Genomic DNA, 18,823 nt, shown 5'->3' on the forward strand with positions numbered 1-18,823 from the left:
CTTATGAATGTGAGTGTGTGTGTGTGTGTGTGTGTGTGTGTGTGTGTGCTATCCACCACTCACTCCATTGTGATGGAACAAGATGCCTGAACCAAAGAAAACAACACACACACACACACACACACACACACACACAAAAACGCTTGGATTACTATATTTGTGGGGAGCTTCATTATGACATTCATAAGTATACAGGATACAGGAATACAGGAATACACACAGACACACACACACACTTCTACCCCCGTTTATTCTCTTCTTTACCTCTCTCCTTTCATTTCTCCATTTCATCCCATTCACTTACCCGTCCCCTCTCTCCATCTGTAGCTCAGTCCATACGCTGTACTCGATCCTGCGCTTCGTTCTTAACACCCTTCTACCTTTTCATTGCCTCCGTCCCTCCCTTCCTCCTTCTTACTCATCAAAGAAGCAATACAGGTTCATGCTGGCCCGTGACTCATCTCCACCTCCACGCCCAGCCTTGTAGGTACTCCTTCTACACCGAGAAAAAAGAGGGTTCTTCTAGGGTTGTTTGGTATAGGGTAGTGGTTCTATATAGACAGTGATGTAGTGGTAAATAAACAAGAGGGTGAGCTATAACTTCTAGTCAGTGGTCATCGTAAGGCAAAGAAACCAACAATATGTGCACAAATCAAATAGTAATTCAGCATAATTTACATCACTTTGATACTACTTGTTGATACAACAATGTATACTATGTATGTACAGCATGAAGACCAATTTAAAAAGGTGGTAAACTGTATAAAAAGTATTTTATTTATTTATTGCCAATTTTGGATTTATTTTATTTACTTGTTTATCTAGCGAGGTATTATTATGTATCTGTTTATTGGCTTGGTTATGGCCAAGTGAGAATAGGGCCGTTATTCAGAATGGTAAATGTTCACAACAAGTTGTTTAAAGCTGCAATAAGCGATTTTCTGAAACAGAAACCACAACACATTTGTAAATAAAGCACAGCAAAGCCACTGCACTACGGAGGCCCCTTAGGACAAACCTAGCGAAGGACCATGCATAAAGTCACGTGTTCCACAATGACAAGAGAAGAGGTAGGTAGCAAGTTTACCAGTTTAACAAGTTTACTTCAATTCCACCATTACGAGAATTTTTTTCAGGAATGGGAGGGGGAGAAACAGCGAGCGAGGTCCCAAGCTAGTTTTTGAGAAAAAAAAAAGCTGCTGAATGGAGCGGGAGGAGCTTCGTTCCGGAGCGGAATTTCACAACAAGCTTTAGAAAAGAGGTGAAAACAGCATGGATGTTGGTTTATATCATTATGTCTCAATGAAATCTCCACACAGCACACATGAGTTTCAGGATTGGTTAGAAGGTCTGATATCGCTTATTGCAGGTTTAATGTCATGGTGGAGGAGTCCAATTGAAATATAGCTAAATAAATAAATAAATAAAATAGAACCCTTTTTGTTAAGAGTGTAGCTCTCAATCAGTCTCATACACTGCCAGGTGTTATGGCAAACCCTCCAGTGAAGTTCTACTGTAATGTCTACTGCTCACAGGAGAATGGGAAGGTTATAGTCAGATACATTTGTGTGCTTGTGCATGTGCATGTGCATGTGCATGCTCACACACACACATACACACTCACATGCACTAGGGCTGGTCTATCAATATCGTGATATGAGACTAGATATCGTCTTATATTTTGGATATCGTAATATCATGATATGGCATAAGTGTCTTTTCCTGGTTTTAAAGGCTGCATTACAGTAAAGTGATGTCATTTTCTGAACTTACCAGACTGTTCTAGCTGTTCTATTATTTGCCTTTACCCACTTAGTCATTATATCCCCATTACTGATGATTATTTATCAAAAATTTCATTGTGTAAATATTTTGTGAAAGCACCAATAGTCATCCCTATCGAGGTGCTTGGTCAAAAATATTGTGATATTTGATTTTGTCCATATCGCCCAGCCCTACTTACAACTGCACATTTAGCCCACTTCGTAGAAAATACCGAGATATATATCGTGTATCGCCATTCAGCCTAAAAATACCGAGATATGATTTTTGGTCCATATCGCCCAGCCCTCACATGCACACACACACACACACACTTTTCCAAGAAGGTGCAATTAACTGGAGGTGGGGCGTGATTGTGTGTGGGTTTGAAATAATGAACAAGTGGTTTATAGGGTTTGGCTGTGTGAGCCCCGGGAGAGCAATATGGAGAACAAACAAAACACACACACACACCAGGATTTTTTTCTTAGTAATTGCATTGGAGCTCTGCCAAAAATATGAATCACAGTGCTTCTAAAACGTTTGGGCTTTGACCAAAGCTTTTGAAATGTGTTTGAAAGGTTCACTCCTCATGGCTAGGAGTGATAGTCTGGCGCGATCAAGTCAACCAAGAAGAGAAAGGAAAGCAACTGGGGAAACGCTGGTTTTAAACAGTCATTTGGGAGATTCGGGAAGGCCAGAATAGAAGTCCCTGAAGGAGTTCAACTTTAGACTTGATAAAATACCAGCAAATGGGCCCTATAATTGCTGGCACCTCTATTGTTGAAAGTTCTATTCATGTTGTTAGGCTGGGGCTTTGGCTGCCAGCACAGCCATGGAGGGAGCCCAGAGAGTTTTTTTTTTTACTGTGATAAAAAGCAGCGATAAATAAAATACTAGTCTTCTACCAGGGGGGGGTGTTCCTTGTTTAAAGTTGTTGTTGCTTCGTCTAAGAAAATGTGTGAAAGCAGAAGCCAGAGACTTTCCAGGAATACAAAGGGGATGACTGGGTCTTTCAGTGTCGGGGACACTGGACATTGAACATTGGTGCCTTTGTGGCTGGCACACACACACACACACACACACACACACACAGACCGATACATACATACACATACTGACACACACACAGACTAATATGGGTTTTTTTTTAACCGATACAAATATTTTTGATTTGTACCTGATATTTTTTTATCTTTGCATCTCTGCATCTTTGTATCTAATATCTTCAAATTTGATCATTTTCATGCCAAAACATTTCAAGTATTTATTGGTTTTCCACGTTTCCTCCAGAATTGTATTCTTGTTAGGGTGGGAAAGCCTCTGAAGCAGCATTTAGACCATCATGGGACACTAAAACTCTCCATTGAAACCCAGACTAATGAAACTCTTTTACCACCTATTCAGTGGTAGGGTAACTCTGGGATACATAGCTGCCTTTAAATGAAGACTTAATTTACAAAAAAAAACATGTGCAAAGAAACAAAATTCATTGCATGTTTTACAGATTGTGGAGTGAAATTCTCCCATGCCACACTGGAATGATATCTTTGGTCAGACACCTGATATAATAATAATAAAGACATGTTGACTAGCTGTGATCAGAGAGGAATCTGCATCATATCAGAGGTGGACTGCACAAACTGGACCATATCTGATTTTCAATATAAGACCAGTATAACCAATATAATATCAGTGAACCAATATATCAGTCCAATATAGTATATCAACCCTGCAGACAGACACATAGGTCTCCATTTAGCGGAGAGAAGGGACAGCTGTATTCTGTATTCTGCTTCTCTGCCTCGTATTTCATCCTCTGGCTTCTTTGTCTGTCTTTCTGGTTGTCCGACCTGGGCATTGACGCCAACCTCCAGGCTGCCAGGCTGCCAGGGAAACCCAAACATAAGTGCCAATCCCACCAGGGCGGGTGCAGACCAGACCGACAGCCTCCAGACAGCAACCGTGCCCGTGTCTTGGTCCTGTGCCAACCCCACACCATCATAATAAAAGCCAGAGACACGCTATCACTTTGTCATCTAAACGCTGTATGAAGAGATCCAATTGGGGTGAGAGTTTAGTTACAGGTAGATTAGATGAAACTAAACTAAATCAAGATACATCCTCACTGATAGATTTACAGGTTGAAGCAGATGTCCATGTGCATAGCTACCTATTCCCAGTATTAAGTGGAAGATGGAAGAATATACAGAAATGTGTTCAGATCATGCAGCTATGCATTGTTCAGATGCAGATGGTATACCATAAGGAAAGAGTTCATTATTATAGGTAATTGGCAGTATTAACCCTACAAATCAGTTCACCATTAGCCTCTGGGGCCTGGAGATTGTCTGTTGCTGCACTGTATATCATGTAGGAAAGATGGTAGATACACTTAAGATTTCAGACAGTAAATACTACAGAAAATACTGTTCAACTCAGCTTTCAGACAGTAAATACTACAGAAAATACTGTTCACTCAGCTTTCAGATGGTAAATACTACAGAAAATACTGTTCAACTCAGCTTTCAGATGGTAAATACTACAGAAAATACTGTTCAACTCAGCTTTCAGATGGTAAATACTACAGAAAATACTGTTCAACTCAGCTTTCAGATGGTAAATACTACAGAAAATACTGTTCCCTCAGCTTTCAGATGGTAAGAACATAGGTCATTTTGTGATCACAACTCTTAAAATGCAATACTTGCTGGATCTTTGGTTTGTGGTTGACATTAGTTTGCGGTGAAACATGAAGTCAAATGTCTCACTCACTAAATGTGTGTCAAGTGTGAAAAGGCTGAGGATACTTAACCAATTAATATCTTCAGAAAAAAACTTCAATCTCTGTGCCTTAAAGGCTACAAATGAGTATGAATGTGCGAACAAGCTGTTGCTTTTAAACTTTAAGCCGTTGCAGCAATTATTCCCATATGATGTCAATGTAGCATGTAATTGTTTGCCCGTTAATTTGATGTTTTGCTAGGCTTCCAGCACCACTAGCCTCAGGCTTTCTCTGTTTACTGCTAGCATGCTACTGCACCAAGCTACCAGCTAACACCATTAGCCTGAGGCATGTCTTGTTAGTGTGTTAGGTAGCTAGCTGAGGCTGCTACGCTGTAGGCCTAAATAAACTCTGGAGCTGTCAGGCTTAATCTGAAGTCTGTAATTAGTGGCACCCCACCCTGTTTTAATCCACCCGCCCACACGCACACACACATACACAGACACAGACGCACACAAACACAGGCACACAGGCACACACACACACACACACACACAGGCTGTTGGCTGACACTAACAGGCACCTTCTTTCCACTGCTGCTAAATATACCCCAACAATTAGCTGTTAGGCTAAAATCAATATTACGAAAGAATACACTGAGGACAGAAGGAGAGTAGGAAGGAAGGAAGCAAGAAACTAAATAAAGAACTGAATAAATCTGTTAGTTTCCCGGTTGTCATATGAATTCATAACTTGAATTTCGGTGATTTTTGTGCTTTAACTTCTATTGAAGATGACATGTTCCTCTGCGGGTTGAGAAACAGCTGCAAACGTTGAGTTTATGAAACCCTTTACAAACCCACTGGATAAACGCAAAAATGCATCGTGGTCAAGAACAAGGCAGTATTAGTTCCTGAAAATTTGACATTTGGGAGATACAAGGTTTTCACGTACAGCAGTGATTTGCAATTTGAGCATGGCCAAAAAATAAAAAATAGCAGCATATGATTATCATAACTAACTGGGACTGGGACTTTGTAGTCTTATGCGGTAATTACAGGCTAGCGACCAGCAACTAATGTGAGAGGTTAGCTTGGGGGACCTCATTTACTGGCTGGCTGCTTTTTCAGTGACAGGAGTGCGGGTTGAGGGTTAGCCGCAGAAGCTAATAAAGTCAATTAGACTGCAATCACACATACACACACACACACACACACACACACAAAGAGCCCGCATCCAAACTAGGAGCACATGTTGGGATGTGAGCACTGGGAGGTGTGTCCAGTAAAAGCCAAGAGAACAGTGGCAACTAGAAGTGGAGAACAAGTTAGGTGCATTTACTAATGCAATGGCTCTGAGGCCTCCAGGGGTCCGTGAGTGGATTCCAGGGTGTCCCCAACAAAATAAGGAGGGGTAGTTTTGTTTCACCATGATTCACTAGAAATCACCCCAATTAGGGAATATATAAGAATGACTATTCGGTAACACTTTACAATAAGAGTCACTAAGTTAAGGGTTAGTTAATGCTTAATAAGGGTTAGTTAATGATAATAAGGCATTAACTAACCCTTAATTAACAGTTAACTAATGTGTAATTTACTAATGTGTTCATGTTAACTAAGGTATTAATTTAGACATTATTTAATAGTTTATAAAGATGACTATTAAATAATGTATAAATTAATACCTTAGTTAACATGAACACCATTAGTAAATGATTACCAGACACATTAGTTAACTGTTAATTAAGGGTTAGTTAATGCTTATTAAGCATTAACTAACCCTTAACTTAGTGACTCTTATTGTGAAGTGTTACCAATAAGAGAATAAAACATTTCAAATAGGGAGAAAGACAAGAAAGTTAAAATTAAAACACCAGAGTTGGAGATTAAAAGCAGTTTTAAAAAGTCCTTTAATGTTTTAAGGGATTTTTTTGAACGTGGACAGAGAGGAGAGGGAGGAAGTCCTGTCGGGTTTTATTTTCTATAGGAGAAGAAGAACACACGTCATGCACGGAAACACACATACACACACACACATGTACACACACACACACACACACACACACACACACACACATGTACATACACATGCACACATACAGAACATATAGACCATTTTAAAATGTAGTGCGTAGACTTAGGCCGATATTCGATAATATCAAGTATCGCGATATTTCCCGATTCTCGCAGTGTTTCCACGATATCCAATACGAGTCCACCAATCAGCTGCTCAGTTCCAGGCTGGGTCATGTGACAAAAATAATGTCCATAAACAGAAGTCAGGATAGAACGATCTGACATGTTTGGAACCTCAAGTCTGAAACGAGTTTCCTCATCTCAGTCTGCAGAACTTTGTTTCTCTTTATTTCATCACAATCTGCTTCTGCTGGAAGACGATAAACGATAATATTGATTGGTCGTCACGGTGATGGTTTTCTCCTTCCTGGTTCCTGTGTGCAGATCTGGCTCTGGAGGAGATCTGCCGCTCCGAGGCCGACGACGCCGACGACATGGAGGCCGACGCCGGCTCCTGATTGGCCGGCCGCTGCTCCGCCAATCAGGCCGCAGAGTGGGCAGGAGCCCCGATGACATCATCAGCGACGCAAATAACATGACCAATGATCAATAATCAGAGAAGATTCTCCTGACTGTGACAGTCGGTCTGGAACCAGTCAGTCTGGAACCAGGAACTAGTCTGTCTGGAACCAGGAACCAGTCTGTCTGGAACCAGTCAGTCTGGAACCAGGAACTAGTCTGTCTGGAACCAGGAACCAGTCTGTCTGGAACCAGTCAGTCTGGAACCAGGAACCAGTCTGTCAGGAACCAGGAACCAGTCTGTCAGGAACCAGTCTGTCTGAAACCAGGAACCAGTCAGTCTGGAACCAGGAACCAGTCTGTCTGAAACCAGTCAGTCTGGAACCAGTCTGTCTGGAACCAGTCTGTCAGGAACCAGGAACCAGTCAGTCTGAAACCAGTCAGTCTGGAACCAGTCTGTCAGGAACCAGTCTGTCTGGAACCAGTCTGTCAGGAACCAGTCTGTCTGGAACCAGTCTGTCAGGAACCAGTCTGTCTGAAACCAGTCTGTCTGGAACCAGTCTGTCAGGAACCAGTCTGTCTGGAACCAGTCTGTCAGGAACCAGTCTGTCTGAAACCAGTCTGTCTGGAACCAGGAACCAGTCAGTCGACCTGAGACATTTGTGAGAACGATGACATCATCGCAGGACATCACTGTCCTCTCCTGCTCTGAAGTTTGTGTCTGAAAGAAGATCTGAAGAAACTGACCAAGACTGTAAATACACAGGAATACTGTTAGTACTACATGAATACTGTGTTAGTACTACATGAATACTGTGTTAGTACTACAGGAATACTGTGTTAGTACTACAGGAATACTGTGTTAGTACTACAGGAATACTGTGTTAGTACTACAGGAATACTGTCAGTACTACATGAATACTGTGTTAGTACTACATGAATACTGTCAGTACTACATGAATACTGTGTTAGTACTACATGAATACTGTCAGTACTACATGAATACTGTGTTAGTACTACATGAATACTGTGTTAGTACTACATGAATACTGTGTCAGTACTACATGTTGTATGAGAGGTTTTCATGAAGTCCAGACTTCTCACTGTGAAACTGTTACTGACTGAAGTTTGTAGTAAAGACTCCATGTGAAAACTGTTCATGTGTTTTTGTGTAGAAAATATTTCCATATATGGTTAGACTGTCAGCATTCAGAGAGTAAATACTACAGAAAAAAACTGTCCGCTCAGCTGTGAAGTATTTTCTACCTCTGGTGTGCCGACCAAATCAAGTTTGTTGTAATTTATTGTAGTTTTAAGTTCTGATTGGAGGATTAGTTTTGTGCTGAATTTATCAGTAGAGGCTGACCAATCAGGAAAGGTCTTGAGGTGTAAGCAGGAAACTGACCACAGGTTTCAGATCATGTGACTGTCATGCTCTGCTCTGATTGGTCGGCAGCACAGCCCGGTGGTCAGGGAGTCTGTCTTGTCACCAGAAGCTCACAGGGTCGATCCCCGCCGCAGCAGCTGCTGTGTGGAGCGAATCATAAACAAACAAATTTAAAACCAGAAGTCAGTTCTGTAAATTTACAGGATTGTAAACCGGATTTTTTTTTTTTTTTTTTACACTTTTACGTCTGATTTTTACGGGGGAAACTTTCCTCTGTACCACTGTGTCATGTCGCTCTGCAGCTGGGCTGCGTGTGATTGGTGGGCGGGGCCAGAGACCTGCGGCCAATCAAATCTGGTTTTGGTGGCTCTGATGGTGCGATCAGCCTCATATCCCAGCCTTTTATTTCTCTTCTCATCTCTTCTTAACCTGACTTGCCAGATGGTTTGTTACACAGAACCATCTGGGAAGTCGTCCTTGGAAACTGTTTGGAAAAGGTCAGGCACTTCCAAAAAATACTTGGTAGGTGATTGGATGAACCATCTGTCTGTCACCGTCTATCACGGGCTAACTTCAACCGATCAGCTCGACGAACCGTATAAACAAACTCTTGCTGAAGCCGGTCGGGAGAAGAGCGAGAACATCTTTTCCATCCAGAAAAGCCTTCAGTGCCGTTCTTTGCTCTTTCAGTGAAGAAATCCTCTCGCTAGCCTACGCTAAGCAGCCTCTTTAGGAGCCGCCATGTTTTTTTTTTGAACGAACAGTCGCTTCGCGCTGTCGCCACACCTAAGCCCCGCCCCTAGCTGCCCTCACAGACGCTGATTGGTCCGCACCGCTGCGGTTCGGCCACAAACACAGAACTTGAAGCCTGGCAAGACGGATTCTCGCGTGATCGTGATCTCGCGAATCCAGCTGCCTCACAAGGTAAGTCTCTTCTGTCAACAGTCAGAATCTGTTCCCTCTCTGACCTTTGACCTCCTCACTGCTGGTTGCTGTGATGTTGCTGATGATGTCAGAGTTGAAGCTGATTCTACTGTTGACTTCAGTGTAATTCACTGTGGAGAACATCAGATAAATGACTAAAATGTAAATGTGGAGTTTTGCCTCCTTTGCTGTGTGACCAAGTCGACTTCACTCGAGTCCCAAGTCTGTCTCAAGTCTTGAGGCTCAAGTCGAGTCTCAAGTCTAAATCAAGGTTTGACTTGAGTGTCAAGTCAAACCAAATCAAGAGTCCAGTATCAATTTAATATCTTAAAGAAAACTAAATATCTAGGACTTTTCAATGCAATATGGTTTTAATAGGATAAAAACTTGGTAAGAGCATCATGAGTTTGATTTCTATAATCAGTTTCAACTTCAATAAATTCAATCATTCCATACAAATTCAGAAAACAGAATTTAAATTCAGTCGTCTGCTGGAACAAATCTCATCACTTTCAATCTAAGTCATTTACACAAACACAAGATCTCAAGTCAAGACTTTAGAAACCTTTTCAAGTCATCAGAGTACAAGTCAGAGTCAAGTCCCAAGTCACCAGAACCCAAGTCAAGTCAAGTCTCAAGTCACCAGAACCCAAGTCAAGTCCAGTCCCAAGTCTTCTCTTCATGCATCAAGTCAAGTCTCAAGCAATTAAAACTGACTGGAGTCCAAGTCATGTGACTCGAGTCCCCGCCTCTGGTCTTTACAGGATCAGACAGAAGTCACAGCAGCTTTCTGTTGTTTTTATCTTTTTACTGGCAACAAGAAAATACTTTGATTTTACAAAAGTGCATCTGTGAGAATAATTGTGTTTGTGTTGTGATCTGATTCAGCTGCAGCATGGAAACTGAATCCCTTCAGTCAGAAGCGTCCAGATCTCCAGATCTCCAGCGTTGCCTTTACTTGCTGTAACTGACAGGAATCATTTTCTCCTGCAGATGATAAACGGTTAGAAACATTTCCTGGTTTTGGCACCGAGCCAGTGGCGTGAAAATATATTAATAAATATTAAATGTGAGTAAAAGCTGATGGGAAAAAAATCTTTCTCAGTTCCTGGAAAAGTCTTTTTCGGAGAGTTTTTTGGAGATGTTTTGACTGATGCTGACGCTGGACGCTTCCTAACAGCATGTCAACGTCTACATCGTACATCTTATTTAACACACACACACACACACACACACACACACACACACAGTTTGATAAAGTCTGATAAACTGCATTAGTTCAATAACATCAGTTCAGAAATCAGATCTATTTTCTTCTCCAGACTGACAGACGTGGTACAGGACAACAGACTCCAACACAGTGTTATGACATTTTGAAGACAGACAGACAGACAGACAGACAGACAGACAGACAGACAGACAGACAGACAGACAGACAGACAGACAGACAGACAGACAGACAGACAGACAGACAGACAGACAGACAGACAGACAGACAGACAGACAGGAGCATCGTGTGACCTCAGACCGGTTCAGGCTGCTGTTTCCTGGTTCCCAAACTGGGGTTCGGGGACCTGCAAGGAGTCCTTGAGAGGGTTCCAGGACGGCCCGGCAGCAGCAGCAGCTTCATTTCAGTGTTATTTTATACTGACTAGACCGTGAGAGACAGTATGAGGATGATGTCACTCCTCACACCACAGACAGTTATTTAAATCAGAACTAGAAGACACAGATCCAGCTCACTAACACTGAACCATCCTCCAGCGTTCCTCACTTCACCCTGTAATCTTCCCTGAGGATTTAGAATCAAGTCTCTGTTCCTAGTTCTGAATAGAAACTGATGATCTGTCCAGATCACCACTAAATATGATCAGTTGTTTCTTGGCTCAATGCCAAACTGTTCAGAAGTTTTTGAGCTTTGCTGCTGACAGACAGACTGATTGACTGATTGACAACTCTATTAATCCTCCAAACATAAAAAAAACAAAGACCAAACAAAAAAAAACAAAAGAAAAAACCTTCTCAGATTAGGTTTGTTCTTACAGAGGAACTGAACCCTAGACCACTTTTGTTGGTTTGCTGCCATCTAATGGTTAAAAGTATGCTACTGCAGTTTCCATCTGTTATTGGCTGATCCTTGGTGCCAGGTGATGATGTCAGCTTCTATAGAGTTCCTTCGACGATATTTTGGATGCTTTATTGATGATGATGAAGATGAACACTTTCAGGGGGCCGTTAACCTTCCCTGTTTTAGACCCTTTTCACAAACATGGCCGATGCACTTCCACATCACAGAATAGATCGGTTCTTACCATTAAATGCTAACTGGCTAACCAAGGCTAACGGTAGTTTCTGGTCTGTTAGCATGTTGTGACCCTCGATCAAATCTGTTTATAGCAGAGCAGTCTGAACAGAAAGTCACAGCAGCTTGTTGTGTTGAAACACTAATCAGTGATCAGAGTCAGAGGCAGGAAGTTGCTGCCAGTAGTGAAAACGATCAATAACCTGAAGAGCGTCAGCCATGTTGGTGAAATGGGCCTGTTGTTGTGCTGGTGGATACTAGGTGACTAAACACTTATATCTTAGCATGTCTGCTATATGTAACCTCTAATATTATACTGATGTAGTCTCTATATGCATTTATATTTTGTACACAATTTGCTGTGTGAGAAGGTTGAATACTTGTTGTCGGGGCTTTGTCACTGTAATGTTAACTGGATTATTTATGCAAATTAGGCAATGAAATGACGTTTCCTACTTACTTTATATACCTGACATCCTGTGCTTTACAGGAGCCTGGTGAAGCTGTGGCTATGTGAAACACCAAGCTCAAGACTTTAATAAACATGCTTCTCTGTATTGAATCTGGAGTCCTGGACCTTGAGTGTTTACAACCACAACAACCACTTCAGCTTTGATTAGACATCAGCATCAGTGTCTTTGCTAAATTAGCCTGCTGGCTATTTAGCTAGCTAACCATAGCATCTGGTCAGCTAACCATCACTGTCTTGTTGTTAACACATCTGATTAGCACACTAGCTAACGTAGCTAGTAGCAGCTAGCGTTAGCGTGTTCACATTAACATCAGTGTGTTTGCTGGCTAGTTAGCTAGCTAACAGTTTGTTCAGGTTAGCTGAGCTGACTCTTCTCAAGCTACAACTCTTCATGTTTTGGAGTAGAGACTAGGGCTAAAGACAAGACAGTTTACTGTGTCACAGTAACCTACATTTGGAAACAAATCCACCTTATCACACTATTCACTTTTACTGAGAACGTTACTGAATGGATCTACAGCCACACCACAACAAGCTGACTCAGCTGCTCTCTGCTTCTGGCTGCTTCACACACATTTACACTTTATTCACTAACACACATGTTCCTCCATCATGAGACTCAGCTGGTTGGAGCAGGTTGAGTAAAGCCTCTGTGACCTCTGACCCTTGACCTCGTTACTATTGGTCCAGAACAGAGTAGGTAACGCTGACAACAAAATGGTTTCCTTGACAACAGCATGGAATTTAACAACCGTAGGACCAGAACTGTTTTTAAAACTTTTTTATTTACATCCACTGTAACTGAGGTACTAAACACACATTCTGAAGAAGGCACCCTATTGGCTGACTCCAGGCTTGCTAGCCCCTAATTGGCCAGAATCAGTCAAGGAACCAGGAAGTGTAAACATGAGAGAGGGAGGAAGGCACCAGAGGGTCAAGTAATCCAGGATCAACAGCAAACACAACTCTGCTATAGTAGTGTGTGTGTGTGTGTGTGTGTGTGTGTGTCTGTGTGTCTGTGTGTGTGTGTGTGTATGTTAGGATTTTTCAGTGAATGTCGGCACCACCTGGTCGTCATTGCATTGCTTAGTATGTAGAGGTGTGTGTGTGTCGTGTTGTGGTGTGTGTGTGTTGTGAGGCGGTGTGTGTGTGTTGTGTTGTGGTGTGTGTGTGTTGTGAGGCGGTGTGTGTGTGTTGTGCTGTGGTGTGTGTGTGTTGTGAGGCGGTGTGTGTGTGTGTGTGTAGGGGTTAGTCAGCCACGGGTGCATCAGCAGTTCGGACGCCTCCAGTCTCTCAGCAGGCGACTTCCTCAGCATGCAGCCAATCAGACACTTGGCCTGTGGCGACAGCCAATCAGGAAGGCTGAAAGCCCCGCGCCGGATCTTGGCGAATAGCGCGGCGGGCTGCGTGTCTTGGAACGGGTATCGTCCAATCAGCATGGTGTACAGAGACACGCCCAGGCTCCAGATGTCGGCGGCGCGGCCAGAGTAAGACGCGTTCCCATTGGTCAGCAGCTCGGGGCCGACGTAGGCGGGGCAACCGTGTCTGTCCGTCAGAGAGTCGTCACGGTCGCCATGGAGAAGGACGCAGTCATCAAGAGACTGCAGAGCGAGCCGCGTCCTGAAGGAAACATCACATTCAACTGTTCAGACTTTATTCAGGCTAACCCAGGTCCACACACACACACACACACACACACACACACACACACACACACAGAGAGACACACACACACACAGAGACACACACACACACACACACACACACACACACACACACACACACGCTGGGAGCTGGCCAGTAGCCAGGTGCCTTGCTCAGTGGCTCCTGGACTGTAGTTGAGGTAAATTTTCTTGTCAACTTTTCTAACCTTAACAACCTCTGACTAGTGGTAGTTGTTGTAGTACTAGGAGCTAGTAGGAGCAGTACTAGCTTTAGTTGAAGTAAATAACAGTAGTATTAGCAGAAGTAGTACTACCAATAGTAGTAGTAGTGTAAGTATTAGTAGTAGTAGTAGTAGTTTGAGTTTGTCTCCTCAGGTGTTCCCCAGGGCTCCGTTCTGGATCCTCTGTTATTCTCTGTTTGCTCCCACTCGGTCACATAATTAGAAATCATCTCATCTCTTTCCACCGTTATGCTGACGACACTCAGCTTTATTTACCAGTTAACCCGGCTAACACTTTAGGGCTTGATTCACTTAAAGGAATAGTTCACCCAAAACTGAAAATCCTGTCCTCATCTCCTCCCCCTCATGCAGGTGAAACTCAGGTGAAGTTTGTCCATATAACACACAGGGAGGCTGCAGCACAACTCCATAGCAGCCTTCTCCAAAACAACTGAAGTCAGTGGGGACCAGTTCTTCAGAGTTCCACAAAGACCTACAGTATATTTACACCATCATTTAGTGCAAATCTGAACTACAGCTGATTGATCTGCAACAAATAATGGTGTCTAGGTCTTTCTATTCACAGTGTGATTGTTTGTCTGTTTTTGTTTTGGAGCTCTAAAGAACAGGTCCCCATTGACTTCAGTTGTTTTGGAGAAGGCTGCTACCAAGCTGTGCTGCAGCCTCCCTGTGTGTTATATGGACTAACACATTTCACCATTTGGCATGAGGGGGAGGAGATGATGACAGGATTTTCATTTTTGGGTGAACTATTCCTTTAAAGACTGTCTAGCTGACAAAGTTCTGGATGTCTGAAAACTTCTTGCAGCTAATAAATCTGCGGTCATCGTGTTCGGTCCCCAAAGGACACGGTTACTGAATCCCTCCCTGCAGTAGTAGTATTAGTAGCAGTAGTAGTATTCGTAGTAGTAGTAGTATTCGTAGCATTAGTGTTAGTAGCAGTATTAGTGTTAGTACTAGTACACGGACCTGTGCGTGTCGGTGAAGACGAACTTGCGCAGCTTCAGGTCTCTCAGGACGACCCCCTGCTGGTGGCAGAGCGTCACGGCGGTCAGCATGTGTCTGAACAGGCGGGCGGCTTCCTCCTCGCCCAGGCGCTTCCTGCCGCGCACGTACGCGTGCATGTCGCCGTGGTGACGGGGCAGGAAGACGTAGACGCTGTCCCGGCCGATCGCCACGTCCGACAGGCCGCAGATGTTGTCGTGGCGACCGAGCCGGGCGTACGGAGCCAGGCGCTCCTGGTACCCGAGCAGAGGCAGCACCTGGTAACCATGACAACCAGGAGGGGGGTTAGGGTAAGCTGGGAACGGTTACTATGTCGACTCAGGTTGAAAGTTGCATTGTGTGAGTGTGTGTGTGTGTGTGTGTGTGTGTGTGTGTGTGTGTGTGTGTGTGTGTGTGTGTGTGTGTGTGTGTGTTACCTTGCAGGTGTACTGCTGTTGTGTGTGTGTGTGCACGGCCCGGTAAGTCTCCGCCCCCTCGCAGGGCTCAACCAGGAAGTAAGGCCCGATGTTGGACAGGGATTGGCTGTGGGTCGGCTGAGGGGCAGGGGTCCTGGGCCTGAGGCAAGGCGATAGGCCGGGGCAGGAAGGGGGCGGAGCCAGACAGGGTCGTTTGCATTTCAGGAAGTGGTCCTGGGGTTCGTCCAATAGCCTCTTCAGACACACCTGAGACCTGGCTGTGGCCACGCCTCCACTCATCTAGGATTGGAGGAGACAAGTGACATCATCAGGTTAATTATATTTGAAGATTAATTTTTTTGTGATTTTACATTATTTTTTAATGGAATTTGAACTTTGAAGAGGACGAGCCGGAGTCAAACCTGCGATGTGAGAAGTAATAATCACAATAATAATCAGAACTTTGATTTATACCAAGAAGATGAAACTTCATAATCTCTGTGGGGAAGCTGGGTCATAGTAACAGGAAACAGAAACATAGAATATAAATAAAGTAAATGGAGATAAACAGAACATCCAGAGGAAAGTAAGAGTCTGTGCAGCATGACAGCAGAACAAAGAGTTTCCCTCACTCATGTCTCTGGAGACACTAAAACATTTGTGTCTGATGTCATACTGGAATATTAAACAGTTTTGAGGATGAACTCGTCTTTGGAAATATCAGCTCGCAGTTTTATTTACTTCAATAAAACACAAAATAAAGGAAAACTGATGTTGAACACATTCAGCAGTTTCCCTCAGCCTGCCTCGGCTGCTTCTGGATTTACTACGTTTCCCAGAATGCCGTTTACCGGTGATGTTCGCTGAAACATTTTCTGTATCAAACTCCATCTGAGCTGCTGCAGAAAATCAGTTTGAACAGAGTGAGTGATTCAGGTGGAAGCGAACTGCTGACCTCAGATCAGTATCGGCAGTAAAGTGTCTATAGGCTTCATGATGCAACATCCTGTAAGATGACACGCTGCCTTCAGCTTTCAGAAGGTTGCATCATTACGTAACACTTTATACAATTTATACAGGCAGTAAATACAGTCCACGCCTCCTGCACACACACACACACACACACACACACACACACACACACACCACACACACACACACACACACACACACCACACACACACATTACAACAGTGTAATAATAGTTTCTCTCTCGCTCTCTCTCACACAGAAACCATGAAAAACCAAACAGCTGCTGCTGATGAAAGCAGGACTGTGTGTGTGTGTGTGTGTGTGTGTGTGTGTGTGTGTGTGTGTGTGTGTGTGTGTGTGTGAATCACTTCCTCCTCTCAGCAGTGTAAAGTGTCTGGGCCTGCGGTCGTCATGACGCCGATTGGCCAACACCACTTTCAGTCTGGTGAAACACCCTGAGTCACAACGTCACCACGACGACGTCACCCCCCACCCCCCAACACACACACACACACACACACACACACACACACACACCTTCAGAATGACTTACAAACAAACTGAAAAAGAACGGATTAGAGTGTAGTGTGATCCAGGAAAAAACACTAAAACTCTCATTTTTGTCTCCTCTCTGAGTTTCCCTGACACACACACACACACACACACACACACACACACACACACACACACACACAATAAATGGCATTAAAAGACACTGAACTTGTTCTCTCCATATGGAGGCTGAGCTGATCTGAGGTCAGTTTGTTGTTTCTCACCTTGCGCTGAGCGGACAGAAGAAGCTGCAGAACAACAGACACTCTGCTGATCCCAGTACAGCCAGTAAACCCAGTTCAGGTCTGGATCTCAGACTCCAGTCCGGCTGCTTCTTCTTCTTCTGTCTGGTAGTGTTTGGAGTCAGGTCGTCCCACAGATCGGATCCCAGATCAGATCTGATCTCTGAAGGTTTGGAAATGAAGTTCAATTCCGACTGGAGCTGAAGCTCAGGATACTGGAACTGCTGCTCTCTCTCTCCCTCTCTCTCTCTCTCTCTCTCTCTCTCTCTCTCTCTCTCTCTCTCTGTCTCTGTGTGTCTCTCTCAGTCTGTCTCTCTCAGTCTGTCTCTCTCTGTCTCTCTCTGTGTCTCTCTCAGTCTGTCTGTCTCTCTCTCTCTGTCTGTCTGTCTGTCTGTCTCTGTCTCTCCCTCTCTCTCTCTCTCTCCCTTCAGTTGCGCAACACAGTCAGTCAGTAGTTTTTAGTTTTTAGTTTTTAGTTGTATGATCCATCTCTCTGTATCAAAGCAGACTTCAGTGGAAATAAACCGGTTGTCTTAAAGATGAAACGCGATGCCGCTTGAGCCCGAAAACCAGACGAGCTGCTCAGTGAAGTTTCAGTTCAGAGTCCAAAACCTCCAGACCGCTCCGGACCCTCTGCCTGTGTGTGTCCGCTCCATGGCGAGGCTCCTCCGGCAGACAGCTGACCGAACTGACCGGAGATCAGCTGGAAGTCCGGCAGACAGACGGGAAGTTTAATCCTCTGAGCGTCACACAGAAAAACCCGCTTCAGCTGTCTGCTGCTGGATAAATACAGCTCCGTGTGTGTGTGTGTGTGTGTGTGTGTGTGTGTGTGGTTGCGAGGTTTCCTCTGCCGGTGTCGTCATGCAGGAGGGGCGGAGCCTCGCATGTTGCAATCCTATCTTGTTCGGTCATCAGCACACACACACACACCCACACAGCGCACGCGCGGCAGGCTGAGCTGTACAGTGTAATCAGATGTCTGTGTTGCAACAGACTTCACCAGACAGAACTGTAGGAATCCTATGATACATGTTAGAGGAATACTATAGAAATACCACAACAATATACTGTATATGAACTGAAAGTATAGATAAAGTCCTATAGGAATATTATAGTGATACTATAGGACATAATAATACCATAAAGTACAATGAGGTCACTCTAAACTTATTACTGAGTACACACACTGTAAGTCACTATATTAGAGGAATATTACATGGTTTCTATAGGAGATTAAAAAAAAAGTACCTTCAACTCGTTGCTGAGTACTACAGACAGTGTAAGTCCCTGCAGAAGTATTACATGAGTATTAAGGGAACATTATAGTTACACTAAAGGAAATACCATAAAATGTAAAAACGTAATCTTTAATGTCACTGTTCATGCTTAATTGATGTTATTAAACACATTAGTTAACATTAATAACAATTATGTATAACATTATTTATGCAGTTTTTCATTGTGCATTTATCTTTGTTAATGTTGTTATTCATGTTGAATTCATATTAGTAAACACATTAGTTAACATTATTAACAAACATGTATAACAACATAACATTGGTTAATGCTGTTGTTCATGTGTATTCAACAGTAAGTAATCCTTGTTAATGTTACACAGCAGTACTCAGCAGTGCTCAGTAGTA

The 18,823-nt window shown here is 43.4% G+C and overlaps 1 protein-coding gene across 2 annotated transcripts; it reads right to left on the bottom strand.

The window, feature by feature from the left end:
- Positions 1 to 10,791: 10,791 nt before the first annotated feature.
- Positions 10,792 to 17,965, bottom strand: trib3 (tribbles pseudokinase 3). Of its 2 annotated transcripts, XM_071514778.1 has the most exons (5): positions 17,163 to 17,965; positions 15,436 to 15,714; positions 14,984 to 15,276; positions 13,283 to 13,728; positions 10,792 to 13,192 (listed from the first exon to the last, which is right to left on the bottom strand). In XM_071514778.1, exons 2-5 carry the CDS (start codon positions 15,712 to 15,714, stop codon positions 13,146 to 13,148), a joined length of 1,065 nt encoding a protein of 354 aa, XP_071370879.1. In that variant the 5' UTR covers positions 17,163 to 17,965; the 3' UTR covers positions 10,792 to 13,145. The 2 variants fall into 2 exon arrangements, with proteins under 2 accessions (XP_071370879.1, XP_071370878.1); XM_071514777.1 differs by having other exon boundaries at positions 10,792 to 13,728.
- Positions 17,966 to 18,823: the final 858 nt, after the last annotated feature.

Source organism: Centroberyx affinis, unplaced genomic scaffold (genome assembly GCF_046629955.1).
Source record: "Centroberyx affinis isolate AG114_WGS23_722 - 3 ecotype Tasmania unplaced genomic scaffold, CSIRO-AGI_Caff_v1 ptg009928l_1, whole genome shotgun sequence".
In the NCBI taxonomy this organism is placed as follows: Eukaryota; Metazoa; Chordata; class Actinopteri; order Beryciformes; family Berycidae; genus Centroberyx; species Centroberyx affinis.